General features: G+C 38.8%; 1 protein-coding gene across 4 annotated transcripts; it reads right to left on the bottom strand.

Annotated features, from left to right (window-relative positions):
* LOC145999065 (mitochondrial E3 ubiquitin protein ligase 1-like) lies at positions 1-25,440 on the bottom strand. 4 transcript variants are annotated; one of them, XM_083136019.1, is made up of 3 exons: positions 25,064-25,440; positions 22,062-22,267; positions 1-700 (listed from the first exon to the last, which is right to left on the bottom strand). In XM_083136019.1, exons 1-3 carry the CDS (start codon positions 25,166-25,168, stop codon positions 229-231), a joined length of 783 nt encoding a protein of 260 aa, XP_082992145.1. In that variant the 5' UTR covers positions 25,169-25,440; the 3' UTR covers positions 1-228. The 4 variants fall into 4 exon arrangements, with proteins under 4 accessions (XP_082992145.1, XP_082992142.1, XP_082992143.1 ...); XM_083136016.1 differs by lacking the exon at positions 1-700 and adding an exon at positions 5,650-8,246; XM_083136017.1 differs by lacking the exon at positions 1-700 and adding an exon at positions 5,650-8,246 and having other exon boundaries at positions 25,244-25,440.
* Between the last annotated feature and the right edge of the window lie 800 nt (positions 25,441-26,240).

Below are 26,240 nucleotides of genomic sequence, written 5' to 3'. Positions count from 1 at the left end.
TTTTGTACATATTGAAGTATTAAAATGTTTAATGGATTTGATTTCATACCTGTACAAAATTGAAGCCAAATCACATCCTTGGAACACTGCTCTCAGTCGACAGTCACATAAAAAGTTCCTGTATTTTCAAAGCAGCTCAAGGTATTTACAGCTATAAGACTGTAGTGTTTCTTTTTGCTTTCTTTCCGTGTTACATCCTTGGCACTGATGTTAACATGGTCAATCAACTCAAGAGTTATCACCTCTGGCCCTATTCCTCCACATGTTGTATGCGATGGTGGAAAAGAGGGCTAGTACAAGGGTAGAAAAAACAAGAGTCAAGGACCCCCACACTTTCTTCTCTTCTCGGATCGCTCTCAGAACTGTCGTAAGTTGACGAGTCGTAACAACGTATGGCAAATCTTCGGAAGATGGTGGCTGAATCTTGATGCCTTCGTGATCAACAAACAACTCTCCAACCACCGTCAGGATTGAGCCTTCTCTAAGCATTGCCTCCGTACGCACGTAGCCAACATGAACCGTGCCCATCAGTAAATGCATGGCATCCAGGGCAGAGCTAAACTCTAACTTTTGGCCTAATGTTACAAGTTCAAGGTAGTCAGAATACCGTGGATCCAGAACTTCAATTTTCACATTGTCTCCTTTTATGTAGAAAGGGATAACATTATCGAACTCTGAAATCAAAACCTCGTCAACAGGCCTAGAAAGAAAAACATTTCTGTACTTGCCACTTATCTACGTAAAGGCAATATACATATTACTGTGGTACAATACATATTAGGGATGGGACCGATTAATCGGTACTCTATCGGTATTGGCCGATATAGGCATATTGGTGTATCGGTAAAATTACCAATTATTTTACCAATCCGATATATCGATAAATATCTTATAATTTAGAGCAAAATTCTGCCATTTTGTTGTAATTTTTATGGACAATCTCGATGCCCTACATTCTAAAAAGTAATTGTCTAAATATTCAACTTTTTTGCACTGTTGTCACCTCGAAATACACATTTGTTAAGGGGGTCAAGGAACATTTCATGTTCTTCAAGTACCATATCTAATTTTATATCGGTACTTTATCGGTATCGGCCAAAATTTCATATCGGCCCATCCCTAATACATATTTATGGTGACTTAAAATGTAAAATAAACTTAAATTTGTATGATATTATATTAAACATCCCCCCTCCCAAAAAAATGTAGTGGAATCAAAGTTATTAGTTTTAAATATTCCTGTTAACTTTCCCCAGCCAACGTTTATTCAGGTTCAAGAAGAGATGGTAGTCCAATGGTGCAAGATGGAGCAAATACAGCAGGTGCTCCAGCAATTTGAATCCTGGATTCCTGGACGGAAGAATAGATGGAAGCATTTTCCTCATGGAAAATCACCCCTCTACATATCTTTCCAGGACATTTGACTTTCAAAACTTTTAAACTTCCTCAACAGTACAGCATAATGCTGTCCAATGATGTTTTGGATCTTTCGGAGATGGTCCACCATCTTCTGCATCCCAGAACATATTTCTCTCCCAGTTTCTTGGGAGTGAAAGAGCAGGCATCCTTACTCTGATGTTCCATCTCAGGAGTGTAATGATCAGGGAACAGAGCTCTATGTAAATACATATTTATGTATGAAGCTGAAATCAGTTCTATTTTGTATTATCTTTGTGCATCATGGCATGTAGACCCGAAAAATTCAGTTTTTATTTTCCATATTTGTACATATATTAGGGTTTGGCCCATATTTTTAGTTATTTTTACATATTATTTCCATATTTCAGAACATTTCTCTACATATACGTCATATTCACGTAATAACTGCATATCCCTGTGTGACAAAAGAGTTGGGTGAATTTCTTGCGAATAACTGACAAAAGTCAGAAGCGACGTTAAACAAACGAAAGTTTATGAACTTTCTTTATACCCTCCAATGGCGTTAATTACAAGTTTTCTGTCCCCCCATCCTCAATTTTACATTTCCACGTTAGAAGAGAGTTACAAGTCGAGCAGCTCATTGCTAACTCCACTCGCTACTAGTTGTGGGGCTGACAGCAACGATTTTGTGACACACGTAAGGGATTTTCTTCTGTTTTCTCTTCAAGACAGTCACGGCAAGAGTTACTATGCCTAGATGGTATTTTATGTAGCTCGTGTAGTGTCTTATATTATTAAAAAGGTAAATTTTTACAATTTTAAGTCCAAATTTAACTCCATATTTTGGTGAAAATAACTAAATATGTATTTATATATTTAGCACATGTTTACTACATATAAATCCGTTCCCAGGTAATTATGGTCCCAGGTTTTGCCAATGATAAGAAATCTCTCCATTAGTCTGTCTGGATCGACCTCAAGCAACACCAGTTTTCGTTCCATCAGGCACTTCAACAACTGTTCTTCATTGGTCGTGAATTTTGAAATCTGAATGCAGAAATCATCTGTATATGATCATTGATAATACACTCCACTTTTGATTTTGACATCTGCAGTTCTTTGCAGATGTGTGATAGTCACACGTCAGTCTGCCATAATCATTTTGTGCACTTTGTCCACTTTTATCCTGTGTCACTATTTCCACTGGCATGCCTGAGGAGTTATTTTCCAACCTTGTTCTTGTGTGTTTAAATTCCACTACCCATTGTGGCAGAGGAAGGAACATCCTTCCCTCATGTTGTCACCATGTCCTCTGGTTTCAACCCATTTTTGTGCAGATACTGGATCTCTGCTTCCAGCCCTTTCATCTCCACTTTCCTGTACAGCATGCACTTGGCACTGCTCTGCATTACAAAAACAAACCAACATTTATTGGTGAAAATTGGAACTTGCATACATAAAGAAATGCACTGTACAGGGTGTCTACCAAAATAACAAATCCAAATTATTGATTTTTCCTTGACATTTATTTAATCACGCCCTGCTTACGTACAATTGGAAATTAAGAATATAGATATATTTATTCAATGAAAAACCTAAGCTGTACTTTAACAAGGGCTTCGTCCTGGATGGGGAATGGTCACGTGACTTTATTTAATATTTTTACAAAACTTCATGCCAGTGGAAAAAATGGAGTGGTTCAGTATAAGTATTGGACTAAAACGGGGAAGTGCTCTTTCCCCCACTTCATAATTACAGTGAATGTAATTAACAAAGAGGTGGGGAAGAAGATAGGAGAGGAAGAGATGAAGGCCCTGTTTTTGCTGATGACTTAGTAATATGGGGGAACAGGGAAGAAGTAGTACAGAGACAGCTTGATAGTTGGAATGAGGAAATTAGAAGAGCAGGAATGAAATTCAGTGCAGAAAAGAGTGAGGTGTTAATAACGAGAAACAGAGCCAGAAATGTACCAAGAATAAAGATGGACACGTAAGAGTTGAGGGTAGTGGAGAGCTTCAAATATCTAGGAAACATAATTGAGAGATGTGGAAGAATAGATGAGAAGTTAAACAGAAGAGGACAAATGGGTGGTGGACTATATCCACGTGTTCAAAGGTTAATATGGAACAGGGATGTACCTATGAAATGCAAGAAGGTAATATACATACAACACACACTATGTGCCAATAATTATGTATGGAGCAGAGACTTGGACACTGACAGAGAGAGACAAAAGAAAGATGCAGGCAGTGGAGATGAAATTTTTAAGGAGTATATTGGGGAAGACTAGAAGGGATGGAATAAGGTATGAGAAGATCAGACAGACAGTGGGTGTGGTGAAGTTTCAGGACAGAATAGATCAGGCACAGATGAGATGGTCTGGACACATGAAGAAGATGGATGCAGAAAAACTACTAGTAAGAGCTTACAATGCACAAGGAGTGGGAATAAGGTCAAGGGGGAGACCAAGATGTCTGTGGAAAGAGCAGATAGTGGAGAGAGTTAGGAGATGAGGACAGAAAGACCAGGAAAAAATGGAGAGGCTTGACTTCTATGCCGACCCAGCCAGAGGCAGGAAACTGCAAAGGATGATGATGACAAAGGCTTCACGCATAAAAAAATGTAATTCTTAAGAAACAAAGTGAGGAAATCTGAACTATAACTCAATACAACTTTAGATTTCCAAATATTCAATTTTGTCAAATCCCAGTACATGTAAACTTTTTAGTCTTGTATTTACCATAAAAATTATGGTATCCTTATACAAACTATTTTGCCATATAATAGATTTACTTATGATTCATAGATATTGTTTCAATTTTTATATGTGCTAAAATAGCAAGATTAGCTTTTATAAATAAGGTTATGGATCAATCCACGGCCTGCTTTATTAAGGCCGGAATAAATTAAATGTGGCAATGCTGTCTCGCTGGCCTAAACATCCAGCTACATAGCATGGGCGCAAATAACAAAATTGATGTTTACTCTTAAAGAAACACTGGAATCTGAGTAAAATATTTTTATTTTTTTCCAAATCTGGACAGAAGATTAACATTACGATGTAAGTGGAAAACATACATTAACAATAAAATATAAATTTGCCGTTAAATAACTTGAAATAAGCAGAAAATAAAAGCCAACTTTGCATTTCATACGCAGTATGGAACTTTCCAATAATGTGTAGCTTACCCTTATTTTATTTGCTAAAAGTAAAGGTAAAGTGCTCCCCTGTGCTTAGCACAACGCCATGACGGCATATAGGGGGTGTGGGGGTAACGCCCCACACTTTCTTGATCCGGTCGTGAGTGGGGGTGATGTGATCAGCATCATGCCCCTGACCGCCTTTACCCCCCAGGGTTTCCCCCAGGTACCCATGTTATTCGACGCTGGGTGGGCGCCGGGGCCACTTCCATCGTTAGAAAAGTTCCTGGATTTGAACCGGCCGGTAGTCAGATGCGTTACCGACTGAGCCACAGTGGCCACTATTTTATTTGCTAGCATTTCGTAATTAGATTCGAATCTAACAACTAAATATTTAAATGATGGAAGATCTAACACACTGACCTTAAAGTTCTAAAAGTAAGACTTACAAAGTATTTGTGGATGTGATAAACATGTAGCCCATGTATGTACAAGGCTAAAAAAAATTCCGAGTGCTGGAGACTATGTACTCTGCGAGAAAGTGGATAATTTTGCATGGCTTAGAAATTAAAAGGTGTTACATTTCAGTTGTTTTTCTCTTGCGGAGATATGTTATAGTGAAGGAATTAGTGATTTTGTGTTTACTGTTTTTGTTAGGTTAGGCAGTTTTATGCTCTTAGAGGTTGGTTTGAGTTTGTATTGTTTCACGAATTCTTGTTTGAGTGTTGTAGTTTAACCCTTGTACTTAATAAAGTAAAAACTTAGCGTGTGGTGCCTTTTCTTAGCGTGGAATTTGCTTTTTGCGTAAACGTTTTAAGCCTCTGTGTCATAGTTATAGCTCTTCGACTTCGCTAATTTATTTTGCACAGGATAATTAAGAATATTAATGACATCAATATTGGATATTTATTATATTTGATGATTCACCACATGTGAAACGTACGGAATGCTCCGTTAAATGCTGGTATGCTGCTCAAAACATGTAATGTATATTTTTAACAACTTGATAACATACTGCTTTACTTAGGGAAAATAACGTTCAATACACTAGCGAATACAATTTGAGCGAATGAAGTTATTATGGGATGAATAGGCTACATAATTTATTTTTTTCCACTTTTGGACGTTCATTCTTTAATGTTTTTTCCAAGCAACATCAGCTGGCTGATGTCACGGTTTACAGGGTTGCCAAATTGAAGGCTCCGGCCTCCCTCGGATTAAAGATGGCTGTGATCAATCACAAAAAGCCTGTTTGTATTGGGTTTATATAACAAGGTAAATTCACTATACTTTAAAAAATATCGAAAATTCTTGACCACAAACATAATTTCTTGACTGTTTTTGATATTCTTGACTGGTAGACACCCTGATATAGATTTCCCATATTTTTTTTTTACTATCAGATCACTGAATATAAGTCAGACTAATTACTTCCTGCACAACCCTCATATTTGTATTGACCTATTTTCTTAAATTAAATCCAAAGAAGGGGAGATTCTGAACCCCTTATCCTCCCGTCCTTTGTGCACCCATGTCTCCCATCACACACCTGGTATGCAGAAACAAAAATAAATAAACTCTGTGGCGGAACAGCCCTTGAAGAGCCAGAGCAGATTTTCGTTGGGTGACGTGTCGTCAGCGCATCAGATCCCATTGCCGCTGTTTTTCTGGCTTTCGTGACTGGAGCCTGCTACAACTTCTTTTCAAGTAGCTTCCCAATTGTCCTCACAACACTGGGTCAATGCCAAAATTTTGGGGACTCTCACAAGGAATCGAACCAGGGGCTGCTTGCACCAAAGGCAAGAGCACTAACCACAGTCATTAAATAATGGCATATTTTAAAACATATCTGACCAGAATAGCATCATATTTCTCTCCATTGAGTGCAAATTGGGGGAGGGGGGGGCATATGCATGTTTTTAAATGGATTTTTACTTTAAAGAGCAAACTGCCTGCCTGGCTACCTCTTTGAAATCCATTTTTGGGGGATGTTCCCATGTTCAGACTTATTCAGATTTTGGATATTTTATTCAGCAATGGAATCTGTGGTGGCAACCATTTAGAAAGAAGCTGAATCAATCTTGTCCAAGTCTAAATGGAAATTATCTGGACTACAACATGGTGGATGCTGGACTTTAAAAAAGAAGATTTTTTTCTTTCTTTTTTTTTATTGCAAGGAACTAGAATGCAAAGTACATGTCCCAGCTATGAAGAACATGACAGCTAGTCAGGTCCATTTTGGTTGTTGACAACTTGCCACGATCTGTTTATCAATATGAAATACGGGAACAAAATACCACAAAGCAGTTCAAATTAAGAGCTGTGATAGCTCAGTTGGCAGAGCATTTGACTACCATGCGGAAGACCAGGGTTCGAATCCCAGGGCAGGTCATGTTCCTGTGCAGCTCTGAGGCCTACCCAGCCTTGTAAATGTTACCTGGTGGCAACCCTGAGGGGTAAATTATGCTGATCACATGATCCCAACTATGACAGAGATCAAGAAAATAGCTCTATACCTCCACATCACCACATCATGCATGTGTGGACACGCACACGGGTACCTTTACTTTTACCAGTTCAGATTAGCAATATATCTCTTAAGTTACAAAATTTCTGGCCATCACATCCCATTTTATTACCCAATGTTGCCAGTTTGAACCACAATACTTTTCAAAAGACACTTAAAAAAAGCACTTTGTACAAATGAAAAATGCAGATTATCATAAAAATATCCAAGAAACAAAATCAAATAACTAAAATTGTGAAAAGGGGAAAATTTTAGTACAAACTCTTTATTGTATAATGATCATATTAGGCAGTAAACATAATTTTCTTTTTTCATATATTTGGTTTATTCAAAAATATGCTAATAACCACAATCAACAAATCATCCTCTAACAACAAAACTAAGTACCATTTCATCTATGTCAACATGTGTAAACTTGAAGCAAAGCACTATGCTTATCACAGACACTGGCTTTTGTAACTTGTCTCCAATCCACAGGTTCTGCTACGAAATATATGCTGGGGCGACAGATTCTATAGTACTCCTACAAACGGGACACAGACTGCCAATGTTCTCAGCACAGTCTTCACACACGCACACGTGGCCGCAATTAAGAATGATTACTTCCCGAGGGTTCGTTTGGCATATCACGCACAACGGCAGTTCCACTTCTTCAGAACCTACATTTCTTGCTCGTCTTCTCCTCTCTTTTCGAGACTCTTCTAGGGTTCGTTTCCTCGCCTCTTCCTGTTCTCTCCTCACCCTTTTTTGCCACAACTTGTTTACGATGAAACCCAATATAACAATCCCGACTGTGCCAAACACAAAAGTAAAATACCTATAAAATCGCTTTTGTTCTTGGAGTCTCCTTACTAGCGTAGGGATCGGAAGCGTCGTAATGTAAAAAGGCATGGAGTTGGATGGTGGTTGAAGCTTAATGCCGTCACCCTCAAGCAAAACCTCTCCGATACCCGTGACAATCATCCCTTCCTTCAGCATTTCTTCCGTGTTCTGAAGGCCACGTTGCCTCACGCCCATAAAGAACCCCCAGATGTGGGAAAAAAAACTCGGGTTGCTGGGCTCATACTTGTCAGCTATGGTAGTGAGGTCTAGATACTGGGAAGACAATGGATCCAATACTTCAACTTTGGCACGATATCCTTTTATGTAAAAGGGAATAGTGTTATTGATTTGCCTGATCAAACGCTCTTGCTCAGACCTAGAAAAAAAAGTCCCATTGTTAAAGCTGAAAAACTTCCAGGCCAATAATCAAAATAAGTTATAAGTAAAAAAATGAACATAAAAATTGCATGTACTAGCAGAGTCACACACTGGATGCCTTCAACATTTACATATATATTCATCATTGTCAAGAGCTGAAAAACTCCAGGATTTCTGGAGTAAGTTTTGAAACTTTCCTGGTGACAAGTGATGAATAGATTATCTCAGGCTATCAACCAGGTGAGATCTGGCAAGCTTATCAAGCTTTTCAGAGCTAATGTCACTCTCATCTTCACGGTAGAAGTGCACTGCTGAGCGTCAACCCAATTTAGTCTAGATAGAGGACCAATCAGGAGCCGTGTCTGCTGCATCCATGCTGCTGGTTGGGTATTGCTAGCCAAGCTGGGTCCGGTTCAAGCTCCATGCCATGATTATTCTGCCCCCCCCCCCCCCCCCCATGAATGGCTATTGCTTCTACGTATAATAATACAGTCCCAGTAGTTTGATGATTTGGCAATAATTTTTGTGTTGTTGAAATCTATTCTATTGGTATTCTCTGCAAAGAGAAACAGAAGTTACATCAAGAATTTTCATCCAGAGAACTTGGGACTAGCTGAACATTCCATTAACAAGGGTCACAGAATAGATTTCAGCAACACCGAAATTATTGCCAAATCATCAAACTACTGGGACTGTATTATTATACGTAGAAGCAATAGCCATCCATGGGGAAAAGCATCTTAATCATGACATGGGGCTAGAGCTGGACCAGGCCTGGCTAGCAATAGCCAACCAGCAGTGTGGATGCAGGATGCTCCTGATTTGGTCCACCATATTCACCGAGAACCTCCCAAACACACATAACTTGGGTTGACGCTCAGCAGTGCACTTCTACCTTGAAGATGAATGTGACGTTAGCTCTCAAAAGCTTGGTAAGCTTGCCAGATCTCACCTGGTGGATAGCCCGAGAGAATATTTTCACCATGGATTTTTGTCAGAAGGGTGTAACTTGAATGTTACCTAAAACCATACTACTACAATCCAGTCTTTCTTGAAATTTATTACTCCCTCTGTCCCATAATTATTGTCCGGTACACTTTTTTTTGTGGTCACAAAATACTTGTCCGATATTCAAACTGTGACACTTGTGTATACAGAAGAAGAAAATGAAACACGGGAATGAGTCATACAACGTTATTACTCAAGGATCAGTACAAATTGGCCGATCAAGTATCCAAAAGAACATAAATAAAAAGTTACCATTTTGGCATACCGGACAATAATTATGGGACAGAGGGAGTAGCTTTCACATTCAATGCCTTAATCACTGGTATTAGTTCAAAAGTAGCCATTGTGATTAGTAGGCAACGGATTTTAAGGTGAAGCATCTTTCCAAAAATATAGCTGTTTTTAATACAGATCATTTGAGATATGTATTTTAGGACATGAAATCAATGAAAATGAACACAGTTTGTTGCGCTTTTTGTGAGATTAGCACATGTATCCCTTCCCCGCCCACTTTGATTCTTCAGCACCTTTTTCCTTTTTTTTATTTCACTCTTCTTGAGCAGCTACATAAAATCTTATAGTCTCATTTTGTAGAGCAGAACGAGAGCTATAAAATGGTATAATATAATCATTGTAGCCCCAATAGTTTCAGAGATAATGTAGCAAAACCCACGAGAGAGAAAACACAAACTTCCAACTATTTGGCAGAACCAGTTTTAGATTTGTGTGTGGACAGAATGACTGTTTTTACAGCTACAATGCGGGTTCTTCAGTAAGTGTTTTTTTTTACCATAACCTTTAACCTGTATCCTCAACTAACACTTTCTTAATGTGACATCATGTTTGGTGGCTAAGAATACGCATTAACCTGAAGAAGGAGGCAGTCTTGACCTCTGAAACGTTGTCTTGATCGACAAATCGTACTCACGTAAGTAATTGATCTTAGATCTTTTTAAAGTTCTTCATTATAATGTTATATACATTTGAACCTCCATTTTACATTTTTCCTTATTGTACATTCAATCTTCATGTTCCCATGTTTTCATCCTGAAAAAAAAACTAGGCTTTACTGCACCATGACAAGGTGATTTTTTTAATCATATTGCAACTGATAGTCCACAAGTAGGAACTTTTGTTGGCTTGTCAATAAGATTAAAATACCTTCATCAGTGTAATGAAACAAAAAAGCTCAAGAAGTAAATAACTGCACCTATCAGGGATTAGACCCATGACCTGCAGGACCATGAGAAACTGTGTTAGCACTCTCCCTTGGTCTTTGTATTTACATAGACTTATTATAACATTTAATTTGCTCATAATTTCTGTTATACTTGAAGAAAGGGGGTTAAATATTGTGGCAACCCTGTTAAAGCCATTAAGAATGTCACCCAGAAGTGAAAAATTCCTCAAAGTGTCTATTAAATTGATATTCCTTCCTATAAGTCCAGGAATAAAAATAAAAATTCACTGTTAATTTTACTGCACAAACATAAAGGATGGATTGTTCATAAACATCATCATTCAGGTTTCTTATCTCAACTTCTTACCATTTGTTTATGAGACTAGTAGGAAAATATTGTATAGAAAGGCATATTTACAATAGAGCTACATACATTCATTGTGGTGGGTATTGTCTATGGTTTCATAATTAAATGTTACTCAGAAAAACTGTGGTTAATAAGTATTTCAAGAGAACACTTCTTCTCCTATATTAAGATGATATACCAGGGTGAGTCAAATGTTTGTTGTGTTTTGCACATAGATATTGAGACCGGAGCCACAAGGTGTGACATCGGAATTATTCGGTAAAGTATAGGACATTCTGTTGTATGGTCTTCTGCCAACGTTCTGTGAGAGCCACAATTCCATTCGGCTAAAAACTCTCACACCCCAGTTTCCATAGCATCCAATGTATCGAACTGTCATCTTTGAAGGAACTGTGTGAGGGAGCGAAAGAAATGTAATTGAATGGCGGGAGATGAGGCAACACTTCAATTCCCTCCAAGTCCTGTGTTTCTGGGTAACAATTCATGATAGGTGACATGGGGCATTATCAGCCTGTAACAAAGTGCTTTTCCGATGCATCAATGTTGGTTACTTCTGGAGCGGAGCATAGCATCATGGACCCACTGCAGTTGTACAGTGTAAAGGTTCCCATCGATAGCAGACCATCTGGTATGAGTTTCCAGAACACAGGACCATTGATATTCCACTATATCGCAACATGATCTTCTTTTCAAACTGTCCCCTTTGAACAAGTGGCATTGCTTCTTCCCGTGACAGCAACCACTGCTTACCACCGGCGGAATATTGTAGAAAGATTCACTTTTCGTAACCTGTGACAATTCAACGCCAAAACCTGTTGTCCCATGGATTTTGAAGCAATTGTTGACAGATGGAGATGACAAAACCTATTTGGTGAAGAGAGTGAACCACGGTACTTTCATACGATCCAACCTGTCGTGCCAGTTGCCATGTACTGATGCTTGCATCGGCTGTCATGTGCTGTAGCAGGGCATCTGCATCAATGGCACCCGGTCTCCCACATCGGGACTTGCCTTACACACTCATGTCCCCAGATGAGAACCACTTGACACTTGAACCATTTATGTTTAGTACTAATGTTCAATGTGCCTTCACCTTCCACCACACAAATTTCCCTCGCAGCTTTCACCACTATTTCCAATAACGTTGTAACAAGATACACATGGCCTATTTGTCAACCTCTGTAATTGCACTGTGCCTTGTTAAAATGTGTTGTGCCCATGTGAATGTATGTACAAGATGGCATGCATGTCATGTGCCCACCACGAGGTGTTGTGCCTGTGTCAATGTATGTACGAGATGGCATGTACGTCATGTGCCCACCACGAGGTGTTGTGCCTGTGTCAATGTATGTACAAGATGGCATGCACGTCATGTGCCCACCACGAGGTGTTGTGCCTGTGTCAATGTATGTACGAGATGGCATGTACGTCATGTGCCCACCACGAGGTGTTGTGCCTGTGTCAATGTATGTACGAGATGGCATGTACGTCATGTGCCCACCACGAGGTGTTGTGCCTGTGTCAATGTATGTACGAGATGACATGTACGTCATGTGCCCACCACGAGGTGTTGTGCCTGTGTCAATGTATGTACGAGATGGCATGCACGTCATGTGCCCACCACAAGGTGTTGTGCCTGTGTCAATGTATGTACAAGATGGCATGCACGTCATGTGCCCACCACGAGGTGTTGTGCCTGTATGAATGTATGTACGAGATGGCATGTACGTCATGTGCCCACCACGAGGTGTTGTGCCTGTGTCAATGTATGTACGAGATGGCATGTAAGTCATGTGCCCACCACGAGGTGTTGTGCCTGTGTCAATGTATGTACGAGATGGCATGCATGTCATGTGCCCACCATGAGGTGTTGTGCCTGTGTCAATGTATGTACGAGATGGCATGCACGTCATGTGCCCACCACGAGGTGTTGTGCCTGTGTCAATGTATGTACGAGATGGCATGCACGTCATGTGCCCACCACGAGGTGTTGTGCCTGTGTGAATGTATGTACGAGATGGCATGTACGTCATGTGCCCACCACGAGGTGTTGTGCCTGTGTGAATGTATGTACAAGATGGCGTGTACACCATGTGCCCACCACGAGGTGCTTGCTTGGCTTTCCAGGCTTTTTCTCCAGCTTCACTGTTTCCCATGTGAAAAAATGAAAGAACTTTTGACTCAACCTGGTATTTTATATTACAATGGTGGGATTCAACCTATGACAACTACTATTAGTGTAGAAACTGAGCAATCAGGTGAAGCAGCCATTTTTATCTGGTATTTTGCTTCCGTTGCTCGAGAGTAATTCACACAGATCAACCAGCAGAAGTGAAAAATCAGGTGAAGTCAGTGCTGATCCAGTAAGTTAGTTGATAGAGCAATGTCACTGTATGTCAAATGTTCAGGTTCAAGTCCTGGTTGAGCCTGCATTAGTACATGTCCTGTGCATGCCAAAAACATAAAGTGGCACACAACTATCGTGCAGGTAAGTTCATTCATGGAGTGCAAAGAGCCAAACAAATGGGTGATCTACGTGGCTTGTGCCAAACACACACAGAAGTTAGGTCCTTACATGGGAACATGAGGAAGTATTACTTTCTTTTTTACTCTAGGAACATGAGGCACAATAGAACACTACAAAGCACATGAGTGGAAAAGGAGAAATGCCAAAGAAGATAACATCAGATGAGAAATCACAAAATACGGCTGTAAATAATGAAAAATGTTAGGAGGAAGGATTCTCATTGTAGAAAGAAATACATGAGTGTCTAAACACGTGTGAATTTTGCTTTTAATAGTTATTAATAAATTGAAGAGCTGCTTCCAACTGCCAAGTAAGGAGATATGCATAATGTAGCAACAGTCTCTATCTTCAATATTGAAGCACATTTTGACAGGATTGAAATACCCTCTGTCCTTAATACATGTGAAGAAAGTGTTTTCAGATCCAGCCACGTAAATGATTTATTCATTATCCACAATTGCCACTGAGCTATGTCATGATCTTGACACAGGTTAAGATGAGCACACTGCATGATTGCAATTTTTATGTAATGCATTATTTATCTTGGATGATTAAAATAAGTTTACATTTAACCTCATTTTAACAATAAATAATGCACATTTTACTAAACACTAAATCGTCAGTTGACTTCATGCATATCAGTTTCTTTCTTTGGGGAAATATTATACTGTTCCCCACATATTAAATAATTTCACTTAATTTGAGATCCTCTGATGAAGTTTCATAATGCATTTAAATGCATTTTAGAGAGCAGAGTGCATAGTTTATCTTAGCATGATTATAATTGTATATATTGGAACTCATGTTTATTCAATTGTTCATTTCAAGGTCATCTCCTGCACTGTTCCTGCTCTCTGTTTCAACATTTGAAAATAACCTATATCCCCTGAGCACTAGTGGGGTCAAGGACATTCCAAAACTTGAAACATTGCTGGTGAACTTGTGAAGATCAAGGCTGGACCAACAGCTTAAAGTGGGATCTGAACCACTATGTGCTTCCACCAGGTATTCAATCTGGGACCTCTTGATTACAAGGTGATAGTGTTACCAATACGTCATTGGAGAGGCCCACAAAAGGAATGAGTCACTTTCCAGGTGTCAGCAATAACCAAACAGGGGTGGATAACTTGTTGGATAGCTGGTGATAGGACATCTTCCTAAATCTCCATGTGTTTGATTGATTGAGTTGGTGTTTTAAGTCCAATTTGTGCACAGTTAGGCTAATTGGGACTGGACCTACAGTTTAAAGTGGGATCCAAACCACTATAGTGGAACCACGAGCAAAACAACCTGAGAGTCCTGTCCACCGTACCCCCGCGAGTAGGGGAGGGGGAGAGTGGACCATCCTTCCTTATGGCCCGAGTTGGAGGGAAGAAGGGAAAGCTGCATGGGGACTTTTCGTCCCAAGGTTTTTTTTCCTTGTGGTCGATCTATATGTGCCTCCACTGGGTATCGAACCCGGGACCTCTAGATTAAGAGGCGACGACGCTATCACTGCGTCATCGGTAAGGCCCCTCCATGTGTTTGATTCAAGGTGGTATTTGTTAGGTGGAAAATCCCCCCTTCTAGTTGAAAGTCTTGTGGGATGCTATATACGAAGCAATAAGGAAACAGGAACCAGGCTTTGGAAAAAATTGAACCTTTCACGGCAGCAGGCTACATCGTCAGTAGTAGAAAAAAGAAGGTGCACACAAAAGTACACATTGTTTAGCGTCAACTTTTTTCATCCCTGATATGGCAACCTTGGAGTCCTCCAAGCCTTATTTCTGTGTGCACCTTCTTTTTTTTTTTTTTGTATGGCTGATGATTGTTTTCTCTATGCTACAAGAACAATCTCTGTAAAGTAATTCAAATGATACTCACAAATTCTCATAAGCTAGACATTAAAATAGCCTATTGCAGAAATTCCCATTTCTAGAATAACTTTTCAAGAATATCCAAAGTATCCCAATGCACACATACCCTGTATTTCATTAATCACATCTACATACAAACACTCCTTTGCTTTGTATGAACACACTGTTTACAAAGTTTGAGACACTTAATATTAAATAAATAAAATATATAAAAACTGTCTTGAATAATATTACATAAAAAGTATAAGCCAAAATATTAAATGTCATCATATTTTCTTTGATGTATAAAAAGCAACGACAATTTTCAAGTGGCTTCCATTTTGGGCTGTCGTGAATCAGTAATCTCTATCATCTTGCCTCTTGTAACGCCACCAGCCATCGAAAGCTGCACCAATCAAAAATATCGCCATTGCACCACTCATGCCCAAGAGGATCTTACTGAACTCACTCTTCTTCAGCAGCTGGTTGGCAAGGGCCGCCACTCGAAGCTCCGTGATGCAGAACGGAGAACCATCCGACGGCAGGCAAAGGATAATACCATCTTCCAACAGTCGAAGCTCCCCGATGCCGGTCACGAACGAGCCCTGTACGAGCATCTTCTCCATTTGAATAACGGCATACTGTTTCACGGCGATAAAAAAGAAACTCAGGATATGGGAGAGGCTGCTTGGGGTGAGACTGTCCAGGTGAGTTCCGGTGGATGTAAGGTCAAGGATATCGGCAGACAAAGGATCCTCAACTTTGATCGATACATTGTGTTGTTTTATAGCAAATGGCACCACATTGTGAGATTCAGAGAGAGTACGCTCTCGCTCAGACCTAAAAGGTAAGTAGAGTTTCAGTATCAAACTGCAATGGATGAACTAATTTTAAAAAGTTCCAATTCATCTATTCTGCCATGTTCATTTAATAACATGCTGGCTCCACTTTTGTCCACACAACAGTGTATGAAGGTCTGGTAGAGTTGGTTTTGTTTCCTCTAGTAAAATTGATTGATTTGGTGTTTTTTGAGTCCACTTAATGCACAGTAAGGCTAATCGGGACAGGACCTACAGTTTAAAGTAAGATCCGAACCACTATGTGCCTGCATTGGGTATTGAACCCTTATTACTCCTCTAGTAAAATTTCACATACAGTGTGTCCGGCTTAAAAGTATAATAAAAGAAAAATTAATAACTTGAGAAGCAATTGAGATATTTATTGGCGGTTTGCTTCTACAAGTATGTTAACTCAAAATGTTTTCTTACGTGTGCTTGCGGCAGTTGGTATCGCGTGTGCATGTGCGTAACTGCACATAACTGCTTTGTTCACGTAAACGCGCATGTGAGTAGCCATGTAGACTCCACAGCAGAAGGTGTTCTGTGTGCTTTCTCTCGTGGAACTAAAGTCTGTTACACTGGTACAACGTCGTTTTCGGCTTGAATATGGACTGCGACCAACCGACGATGTTCCCAGTTACATTTTAATCAAGAATTGGGACAAGCAGCTTTGGGAAGCTGGAAGTTTGCTTTCGATGTCGAGCCGCCATGCCAAGCACGCAGTTCCAGAGGCTACTGTTGAATTAATCCGAGCGTCCTTCCAGCAGAGCCCTCGTAAGTCAATCCGACAAGCAAGTAGGCAGTTACAGTTACCTCGTTCGACAGTACACGATGTCGTCCATAAAAGGTTCCGCCTACGGGCGTACAAAATGCAGCTTCGTCACAAAATCAAGCCCGAGGACAGGCCACGACGGAAGAACTTCGCGGAGACAATTCTGGCAAAAATTGATGAAAACAAGGCATTCCTCGATTTCATCTGTTTCTCGGACGAGGCTACATTTCACACTTCCGGCAAGGTAAATACGCACAACTGCCGCATATGGGGAAGTGAACCCCCCACGTAGTGATGGAGTGGGAACGTGACTCTCCTAAAGTGACTGTGTGGTGTGGATTGTTGAAGGACAGGGTTATAGGCCCATTCTTCTTCGCGGAGCCTACAGTTAATGCAAGAACATACATCGACATGTTGGAGCTGTATGTTGTGCCACAACTTCCTCATGAAGTGATCTTTCAACAACATGGCGCACCATGCCATTTTGCGAACATTGTGAGGGATTTCTTGGATCATGAGTTCCCAGATCGCTGGATTGGGAGAGGTAGTCCATGGATTGCTTGGCCCCCTAGAAGCCCAGACATTACGTCACTTGATTTTTTTCTGTGGGGTTTATCAAGAATCAAGTGTACCAGACACCAGTTCGTGATCTACCAGATCTACACCATCGCATTCGTGCAGCTATCGCTAATGTTACGCCTGCAATGCTGCAAAACACTTGGAGAAAAGTGGAATACAGATTAGATGTCTGTCACGCGACTAATGGTGCACATATCGAGGTGTATTAGGTATGTAAAAAAACATTTTGAGTTAACATACTTGTAGAAGCAAACCGCCAATAAATATCTCAATTACTTCTCAAGTTATTAAATTTTCTTTTATTATACTTTTAAGTCGGACACCCTGTATTTTGTGATAACCCTTATTTCTAATTACCCTCCGAGTATGTGATGCATCACGGGGCCTACATTGTGCCGCTTATCACAAAGATTAATGTGTATGGGTGTGTGCATGAAATAACATGTGTTATATAGTGGCATATATTTCCACACTTCACATGATAAAAAACACCGGGTCACCAATTGTTATGCAGGTTCCCCCCCCCCCTCTCCATGCCCATGCAGTGTAAGGTGTCATGTTTTGTGCTCTGGCTACGGGATGCAGGCAGGTTCGAGTCTCCTTGGGGAAACTTAACTCTTGAGATTTCAGCCTGTGTATTGGACCGGTGGACACCACCATCCAGAATGCCAAAAAAGTCTGTAAAAATATAAATTTTGACCTTTCGGTAAGGAGACAAAACATGAAAAGTTCTCTAAAAAACTAAATGGGGCATTAAACTGTCAGAGAATTTTTTCTCTAAATCAATGATTCGTTCTTTTATTTGAGCCTCAAAATGGAGGTTCGAAAAAATGGATCTTTGGGACTATATTTTCTACATATTTTTAAGACGACGTAACAATATTTTTTTGTGGGACAATAACATTGTGCTAGGTAAACTCACAACTTCTCTGTAATGCAAAAAAAACAAAAAAACTCATATTTGAATTAAAGTAAAATGCAGCATTTTTATTTTTTACTTGAAAATACAAAATTTATCTTGAGTTAATATAGCTCTCGCCGCTATTTCCCACAATGATTTCTAAAGCAAAAGACACTTTAAAGTATTGTGAAAACAGTACGGGAGAAGTTTTGCTACTTTTTTAAAAATTCTAGCTTCTATATGTATGAATGTGTGCTCCTGTTAATGAGAGCTGGCAACCCTGAATCAAACGTAGTCACATGTGCACGCACTGTGAAATTGGAGGTCCCAGATTTCGCTATCAGCTGATGCTTATTACATATAGCAGTAGTGTAGTGTAACAAGTGATTTATTCAAACGTCCCCAAAAAAAACTTTCAACACGCACACTAAATTTTTTACCAAAGAGACTCGCTGTATAAATATTACCCAGAAGCAAAATTACTTTGTTAGTCCAAATTATAATTACATTAAAGCATTTGAATAACAACACCTTTATTGCTTAAACTAATTGTATTAATTCTGAACATCTTTATTGTAATTCTCAATTAATAAAAATGAGAAAAAAATAACGTTTATATACCAAATTGAAACACAGGAGCACACGTTTGGGTAAAATTTACACAAGCAGTGTTTCTAGGGCCCTGAGAGGGGAACTAACAAAGTCCCATAGCTGATTCAAGGCCATGACATTCAGAGGGGTTCACTGGAAATGTTCTGAGAAGGTCGCCTCAGGAACTCATTGGTAAAACTGAAAAAATATTCAAAATTGCTTGGGTCATTTTTACCCATTCAAGTATCCTTACGAGTTAATGGTGGTGGTGCATCATAGAAATTCACAAAACATTCTTCATACAAAAAATTGATGAAGAAAGGAATGATCAAATTAAGCATTTCATTATTGTTAGATTCTATAAATATTGACAATATCGCTGAATATTGTGTTAAGAAGATTAGTGTTGATGTGTCGCGGTTCTGCAGCAAAGTATTTTAAGGATACAAAATTGTCGCCGAATAGAAGACACTTAATTTTGTTCATATCATGCTTTAAATCATGGTTAAATGTTACAATCTGAATAATTGATTGATTGATTTGTTTTAGTTTACTTCGCTTCTTGTACCACTTTTGGTTAATTTGCGAAGATGGGGATGAGTGATTGTTGATTGTACAGTCATGGACATGTAGCCTACTGTGTCCCAATCAGATCATTACAACCGAGAAGTGTCCGTGGCTGTACCAAGGATTCCTGCTTTCTGTACTGCGCTTGACAGAGGTAGTGTTGCTACACTAAGAGAAATTTCCCTTGGTACAAGGAAATCAATGTCAAATTTTAGGTAAAAATAGAGATTATATGAAAAATATCGAAATTGCCGGAAAATTAAGTTGTCAGACTTCTGTTTTTGTTTGCCTTGCATGCCTGCTGTTTTATTTATATTATTCTAATTAATTTGGATAGGCTGTATAATAAATAAACACAATAAATAAGAATTGTTGAAGTAAACCAGGTCAATTTATCAGAATACGCCACTGATTCAAACACGTGCAGTATGAAAGAAATGTTTACACATACTGCGCTGAGAATCATTCTGACTTTTCCTGTAACATCTGCAGCTGCTAACAGAAGCTTTTCCAGGCTGAAGTTCATAAAAATCTACCTCCGAACAGCCATGTCGCACGAACGATTGTCAAGACTGGTAATATTATACATATAGAATGACATAGTCTCAACTCTGGGCTATTCATAAGTTCGTAACCGAATTCAGATCCAGGCAAAGGAAAAAAACATTTTAAGTGAAATTATCAAATGTCATTTTGATTAGTAATTTTTCAATGTTATTATTATTTAAATTTTATACTACTTCTGCTGATATATGCCTGAAGATTTTGTATCGATTCACATTGAGATTTCAAATTTAAATAACATTCTAATCTCGCCCACAGCCTCACAAAAAGTTGCTACGCCACTGTCTTATAGTGTGATGTGCTAATAAACTCTGCAACGGGGGCTGGCTACAAGGACATGGGTTATTATTGTTATTATAATTGTTATATAGAGTAAATCTGAAGTTTGCCTTACATGATATTTTGGGCTGGATTTCTAGATGCAATCTTCAGCACTGGAATGTGATCTCGCTGGGAATTAACCATGGGAGGACACAGTGCCAGTTTCTGCCTATTCACAGAGTCACACCCAAATAAAGCTGTAACACAATTAAGTTTTATTATTCATTCAACACCAACTCCTTCAAACCATCAAATGCTACTTCACCTTCTATTTGCCTGCATTTCTGCCTACAGTCAGCATTTTCCATCGACTGAAGTTTACACTTTTCAAACTGAGCTACCTCTCACCTGGTTCTAGAAGGTGAGTAGAAAAAGCAGCTCTTCTGGCTTTGGTCAGTGAGCTTTCCTCAGGTTCGCTTCACACAAAAAATTGTGAGCGGCTATCAATCTTCCATCATGCAGTGTTGCAACCCCATTCCATTTAATAAGTTGAGAGCAACCCACACATCATTGTAAATTGAAGGAGTTATTTCTTAGAAAAAATACATTTGTTTAACGCAGAAGGGATGGCATAGCTAGTAGAGAGGAAGAAAGGGGAGTGTTGTAAACAACATCTTTACTTGGTGTAAAGAAACTTTTCTAACGATGGAAGCGGCCCCGGCGCCCACCCAGCGTCGAATAACATTGGGTACCTGGGGGAAACCCTGGGGGGTAAAGGCGGTCAGGGGCGTGATGATCACATCACCCCCACTCACGACCGGATCAAGAAAGTGTGGGGCGTTACCCCCAAACCCCCTATACGCCTTCATGGCATGGTGCTAAGCACAGGGGAGCACTTTACTTTTTTTTTTTTTTTAAAGAAATAATGTATTTTGCCAACCAGTTTGGGATGAACGTGTTTTCCTCATTCTGCAAGGGGAAAAAAGCAATTGTTGCTTAAAAAACAGAAGTTTTAAAAGTGATCGTGCATATTGAAAGAGACACAATTCTTGGTGCAGTTTAGAATATGCCAGTGTGATGAACCACAAAAAAGCTTGGTGGCTTTGGATTTCAATTTCCACAAAGGTGGCCTACGAGTCTGGTGGGATGTCATGGCGAGAGCTGGTGCTTCCTGAATGAGATAGAGAATCCCACATGTGAATCAAATACACGTATTTGTGGACAGAGAATGGTATCATAATGAAGGCAAGGGATTAATTTTCATTATTGGAGACACAATATACAACAAATGCAATGTCAGCTCCATCTGTGGGAAATACATTGATCAAGCTGCTGGAAAAATATGCAATGAATCTACATGTTACATGAAAAATGTCAGCAGTTTGGAATTAAATTCATTGATAATGTAGAAATTGGTGTCAATTCAATGTTCTGATTTGTGAAAGTTCAATGGAAATTTTAAGTAATCAGGATTTGTCACAAAAGAGATGATTTAATTAATTATTAGGTGCATATGTCCATCTGTAACTTATATATTCTACTGAATTGAGATAATTTTTGTAAAGTTACTGGCCAGAACTAGCTTCATTTGATAAGGTTTCGAGGATCCTCATGAAAATGACTAAACTGGATAGATGCATTAACCTTTAGTGGAAGGTAGCCTCTCCAGCCTATAAGTGCATAAAGCTACAGGCATTACAACAAAGAAAAGTAATACAGGTACTGACGTGAGTACCTGTATTATCTATTACCGCATCTCTCATTCCCATAGTATGAAAAGAAAAGTAGTAGACACAAATCCTACAGAATGTAATTTCCTTACCAGAAACCTGCAGAACTTCTGGCAATAGTGTGTTCCTTCAAGCTCAACCTTTGGATTACACCAGTCACATCTGGAGAATTCTGGCTTTTGATTGGTGGACCAAGAGCATGCACTGATCCTCTGACAGCCACGTAGGGCAGCTTGTGGTCTGGTTGGGACTTGAGCATACTTTCAAGTTTAGAGTTTATTTCGATCTGTTGCACATTCTGAAAAAATAAATGATGAACAGATAAAAGCTCGTCAGAATTGTTCAAATCATAACAACATGAAACATAATGTCCATATGTATTTAATAATATGCTGAGCAGGGTGAATAAAAATCATAACTTTTATTTTAAAAATAATGTTATTTAAAACCCATTTTGTGACTTTTTTAACAACAAAACCTGCATAAAAGTTGCTAATATATTTTTAAGCACAGTGCATATAAATTTACACATTTGTCTTTTATTGTTTAATGTATTTTCTTATAGTACCTTAACTTTCTTCATAAAATTCTCGCATCAAAACACAATGAAAGTGTATTTATTTATTGATCTGTTGTTTGAGTTTAATTTGGAACATAGCATGTATTATGCTGTCTTGCTTCTTGTGAAACTAAGGCAATACATTTCCTTTTGTGGAATACTACTTCTGCAAAGTGTAATTTAAAATTTAAAAAATAATTAGTTTTATAATGCTAAGGAGACATATTTTTTTCAGTCTTTATAGCTGAATTTTATTGATTTTTTATGAAATAATAGGTTGATAAATTTTATTAGGTTTTGTGTTTAGTTAGAGTGATAATGACAGTTTGACAATCTATATTTTGTATGTATTTCAACATTAAATATTTGCCAAGTTTATCCATGAAAACATAATTGTGGTTTGAAACAACAGAAATTAATTGTGTTTACAATTCCGTTTACATTAGATTTTTTGTTTCTGTGAGCCATAACCTTCACTTTCCAGTACACAGACAGTAGAGTCCTGATAATTCAAGGTGGAATTCCAAAAAATCAGACTATGGAAAAACCTAGGTAAAATTGGAAGACACAAAATAAAACAATATAACAAAAATTACAGTATGTGAAAAATGGAATACACAGTATTGTTATGAATATTGCACTTACATTGCTCAGTACAGTAGTAATGTAGGGAACGTTAGGGAAAAAATGGCCAAGTGTCTTCCACATTAGTATGCTGCATCATTTCTAAGCAGCAATGTCATGCCATTATCTGAATAACAGATTGTCAATAGGTGTTGCCTCTGATTGCTTTTCACATAGTGAATTGCCACCTCCAACACAGTGAAGGCTTTTTCTCAGATTAGACAATTGAATTATCAAGATTCTACCATATTTTGTTCCTGTGCTGTTTCTTTGAAAATTTCGAGTATCTAGGGGCCTAATAAACATCACTGAATGATTAAAAAATTAATATACTTTCAGCAAAAGTTCTCAGATCTGCAAATTATCATTGTATAGACTGTACATGAATCCATAAATTATTTCCTTAATCTGAGTGATATTAATCAAACAACCTTCATACTAGGTATTCTGGTATACCACTAGCATTGAAGAAACTAAATCATTAAACAAGTACTGTCCATTAATTTATAAAAGTTGCAAGTATAACATAAATTAGGGCCACTCAAACTTTTATATGAGCCAAATGTTTTAACATTTATTGCAAGTTTTATTGGAGTATTTGGAAGTCTTGAAGATTACTGGAATTCAGGATGGATGGCATTTTTTTATCGTGACGAGAATTATTTAAAATCCTAGCATTCAAGCTGAGAAAAATTTGCCCATTTTCGAGATGGAAAATATTTGGAACATTCTGATAATGCATCCAGCAGTGCCTGGTGACTAGATAAAATATGACCAGCTTTTCAAATAATTTAAGATTCTAAGAGCCCTAAATTGACCTATCTAATCTAACAATGAAGCAGAACCCCCTTTGCCTACGGTGACAAAAATGGCAGCAACAGTCCGCATCATGACAGTAAAAAAATGGGTGTTTACAAACAAATAAGCAAATGGGAGAATACAGAAGGAAAAATAATTAGCCAGAAAACGCCTGAACCTCGGCCTTATATCAACTTGAGGTAACAGTTTCATCCACTAGAGACACATTTCTTCAATTTTACACAAGAAACTACTTACGGAAATGAGTTTCTCCAAGGTTTACAATGTTCGTCGAGGTATTTTCTTTCATCGTGGAATATATTTGACCAGGAAATCATGTATTTTTCAAGAGAAATATCTCACCGATGCACAATTGCCATTGCTTTCATTTGCTTGCCCTACGACAACCGGATGCTGCGTATGTTTTATGACGTAAGTCCCTGTCAGTGTTTCACCACCACCCTTTTTTTTTTTAACTATGCTTGCCTAACGTAACCAAACCTAACCTTATCGGAAATGGTTCATTGGGCTATCGGTCAGCTACCGTGCATAATGGTTCCTGGGGCTATCCATCAGCTACCCGGGCTATCCGTGCATAATGTATAATTTCTACATGTGACTAACACGATAGTAGGTATTTTTCGGTGAAGGAGGTTGAAACCACAACGTGAGTCAAGATGTGCCCGCCATATTGTATGTTCCGGAAGCGAAGAAAGAAATAAAAAAAGCACTCTGAATGTGAAAAATTGTGTGTTTTCGTGTAAAAAGCATAATGGCACCTTGAACTATGTTCCGCAATACACAATTGGTAAGTACGAATCATGCGAAACACAAAATATGCGATTTTAATGTGTCTCCGATCTATGAAACTGGTACCTAACTTGAAGGACAAGCTCTGGCGAAGCATGTGCTATTACACAAACGTTTCACCTTGTACTAACTGTGTGTGTGTGTGTTCAGACTACAGATTTTGCATATGACAGATTCAATGAATTTTATGTCAATTATAGGCTTATCCATTAGGAACTTGATTTAATAATAAATTGTCCTGGATTCAAAATAATACCACTGCACAAAGTGTCTAAAAAATGACTACGCCATAATTCGCCTTACCTGGACAGCGTCCACTGCTCGTCTATTTTTTATATACATATTACAACAAACTCCAAAAACAATAGCATCAATTCCAAGAGCAAATATTTCGCCTATCAAGTCCATGATTGTAATGTTATCAAACTTTGATTAAGTAGGCCTAGATTTTAAGGTTCCGTTTCCTATGATCTAAGCTCTAACCTGTTACTATTCAACCGGAGAATTTTTAAAGAACACCTATACACTAAAAAATTCGTGCTATTCTCCAAGAATCAATAATTTTCCGAAAATTCAAGTTTCATCTTTACGTCGGCCAACTTGTTTCCTTTTTGGCCATTGCAATTTCGTTCTTCTACTGTTTTTATCCAACCACAACAAGTGCTTGTTGTACCATCCAAGATGGTTGGGTTGTTGTTGGGTTATGATGACGACACGACGGCAAGAGGTGAATTTATCCATGAAACGAATTTCAAATCTATGCGCTAGTGTTGCACTACCACGCCAGAACAGATGAAATCGAGTGTACGAATGCGCATTTCGGTGCTTTCTTCCACTGCTTTCTTCTTTATAAGGCCAGGGCTTTCGAAATCCGGGTTGGCAAAATTTGTGCTTCTTGCTACCTCGGCCTGTTTGTTCGGCTGAGAAGCAGACGAGACGAGAGTATCGGCAATAGTGTGCGAACGACGTCTGCTGTTAGCCCGCAAAGCGCTCTTTCTAAGGCCTCCTGAAGTATAGGACAACAACCCGCAAAAGAGGCTAGGAAGGGGGTTACTGCCTGTCCCATGAGATATGTCGGGACGGGAAATGTTCGAAATTTCTCTGGAAATCTCGAATTATACACGTAATTTTCACTTCAAATGATTGTTTCTGCATTTCTGGAATAAAACTAACAGTTTCCAATAAGTTCTAGACATTTCTCGACTGCTCGGGGTCCCGAAAAGTCGGGATCGGGATGGGAAATTTTCCTGTTTCCTGGCCAGTGTGCTGATTAGTAGTTCTATGGTATTAAATAATAACGATGGATTTAGAAACGGTTTCTAATTCTGTCGGGAACTGAATAAGAGAAAGAAGTCGATGGCAAAGGGAAGACGTGCCCAACTGCCGTGTGACACTGGCTTACATCCTAATCTAGACATTATTCTTGTTCTGGTGTTTAATATCTGCATATTGCAACACTTTCATTCCGTCGCTTAACGTG

This window comes from Lepisma saccharinum, chromosome 14 (genome assembly GCF_977018435.1).
Source record: "Lepisma saccharinum chromosome 14, izLepSacc3.1, whole genome shotgun sequence".
NCBI classification, from domain to species: domain Eukaryota; kingdom Metazoa; phylum Arthropoda; class Insecta; order Zygentoma; family Lepismatidae; genus Lepisma; species Lepisma saccharinum.
Note: the sequence above shows the minus strand (reverse complement) of the source record. Positions and strands in the feature narration are given on the sequence as shown.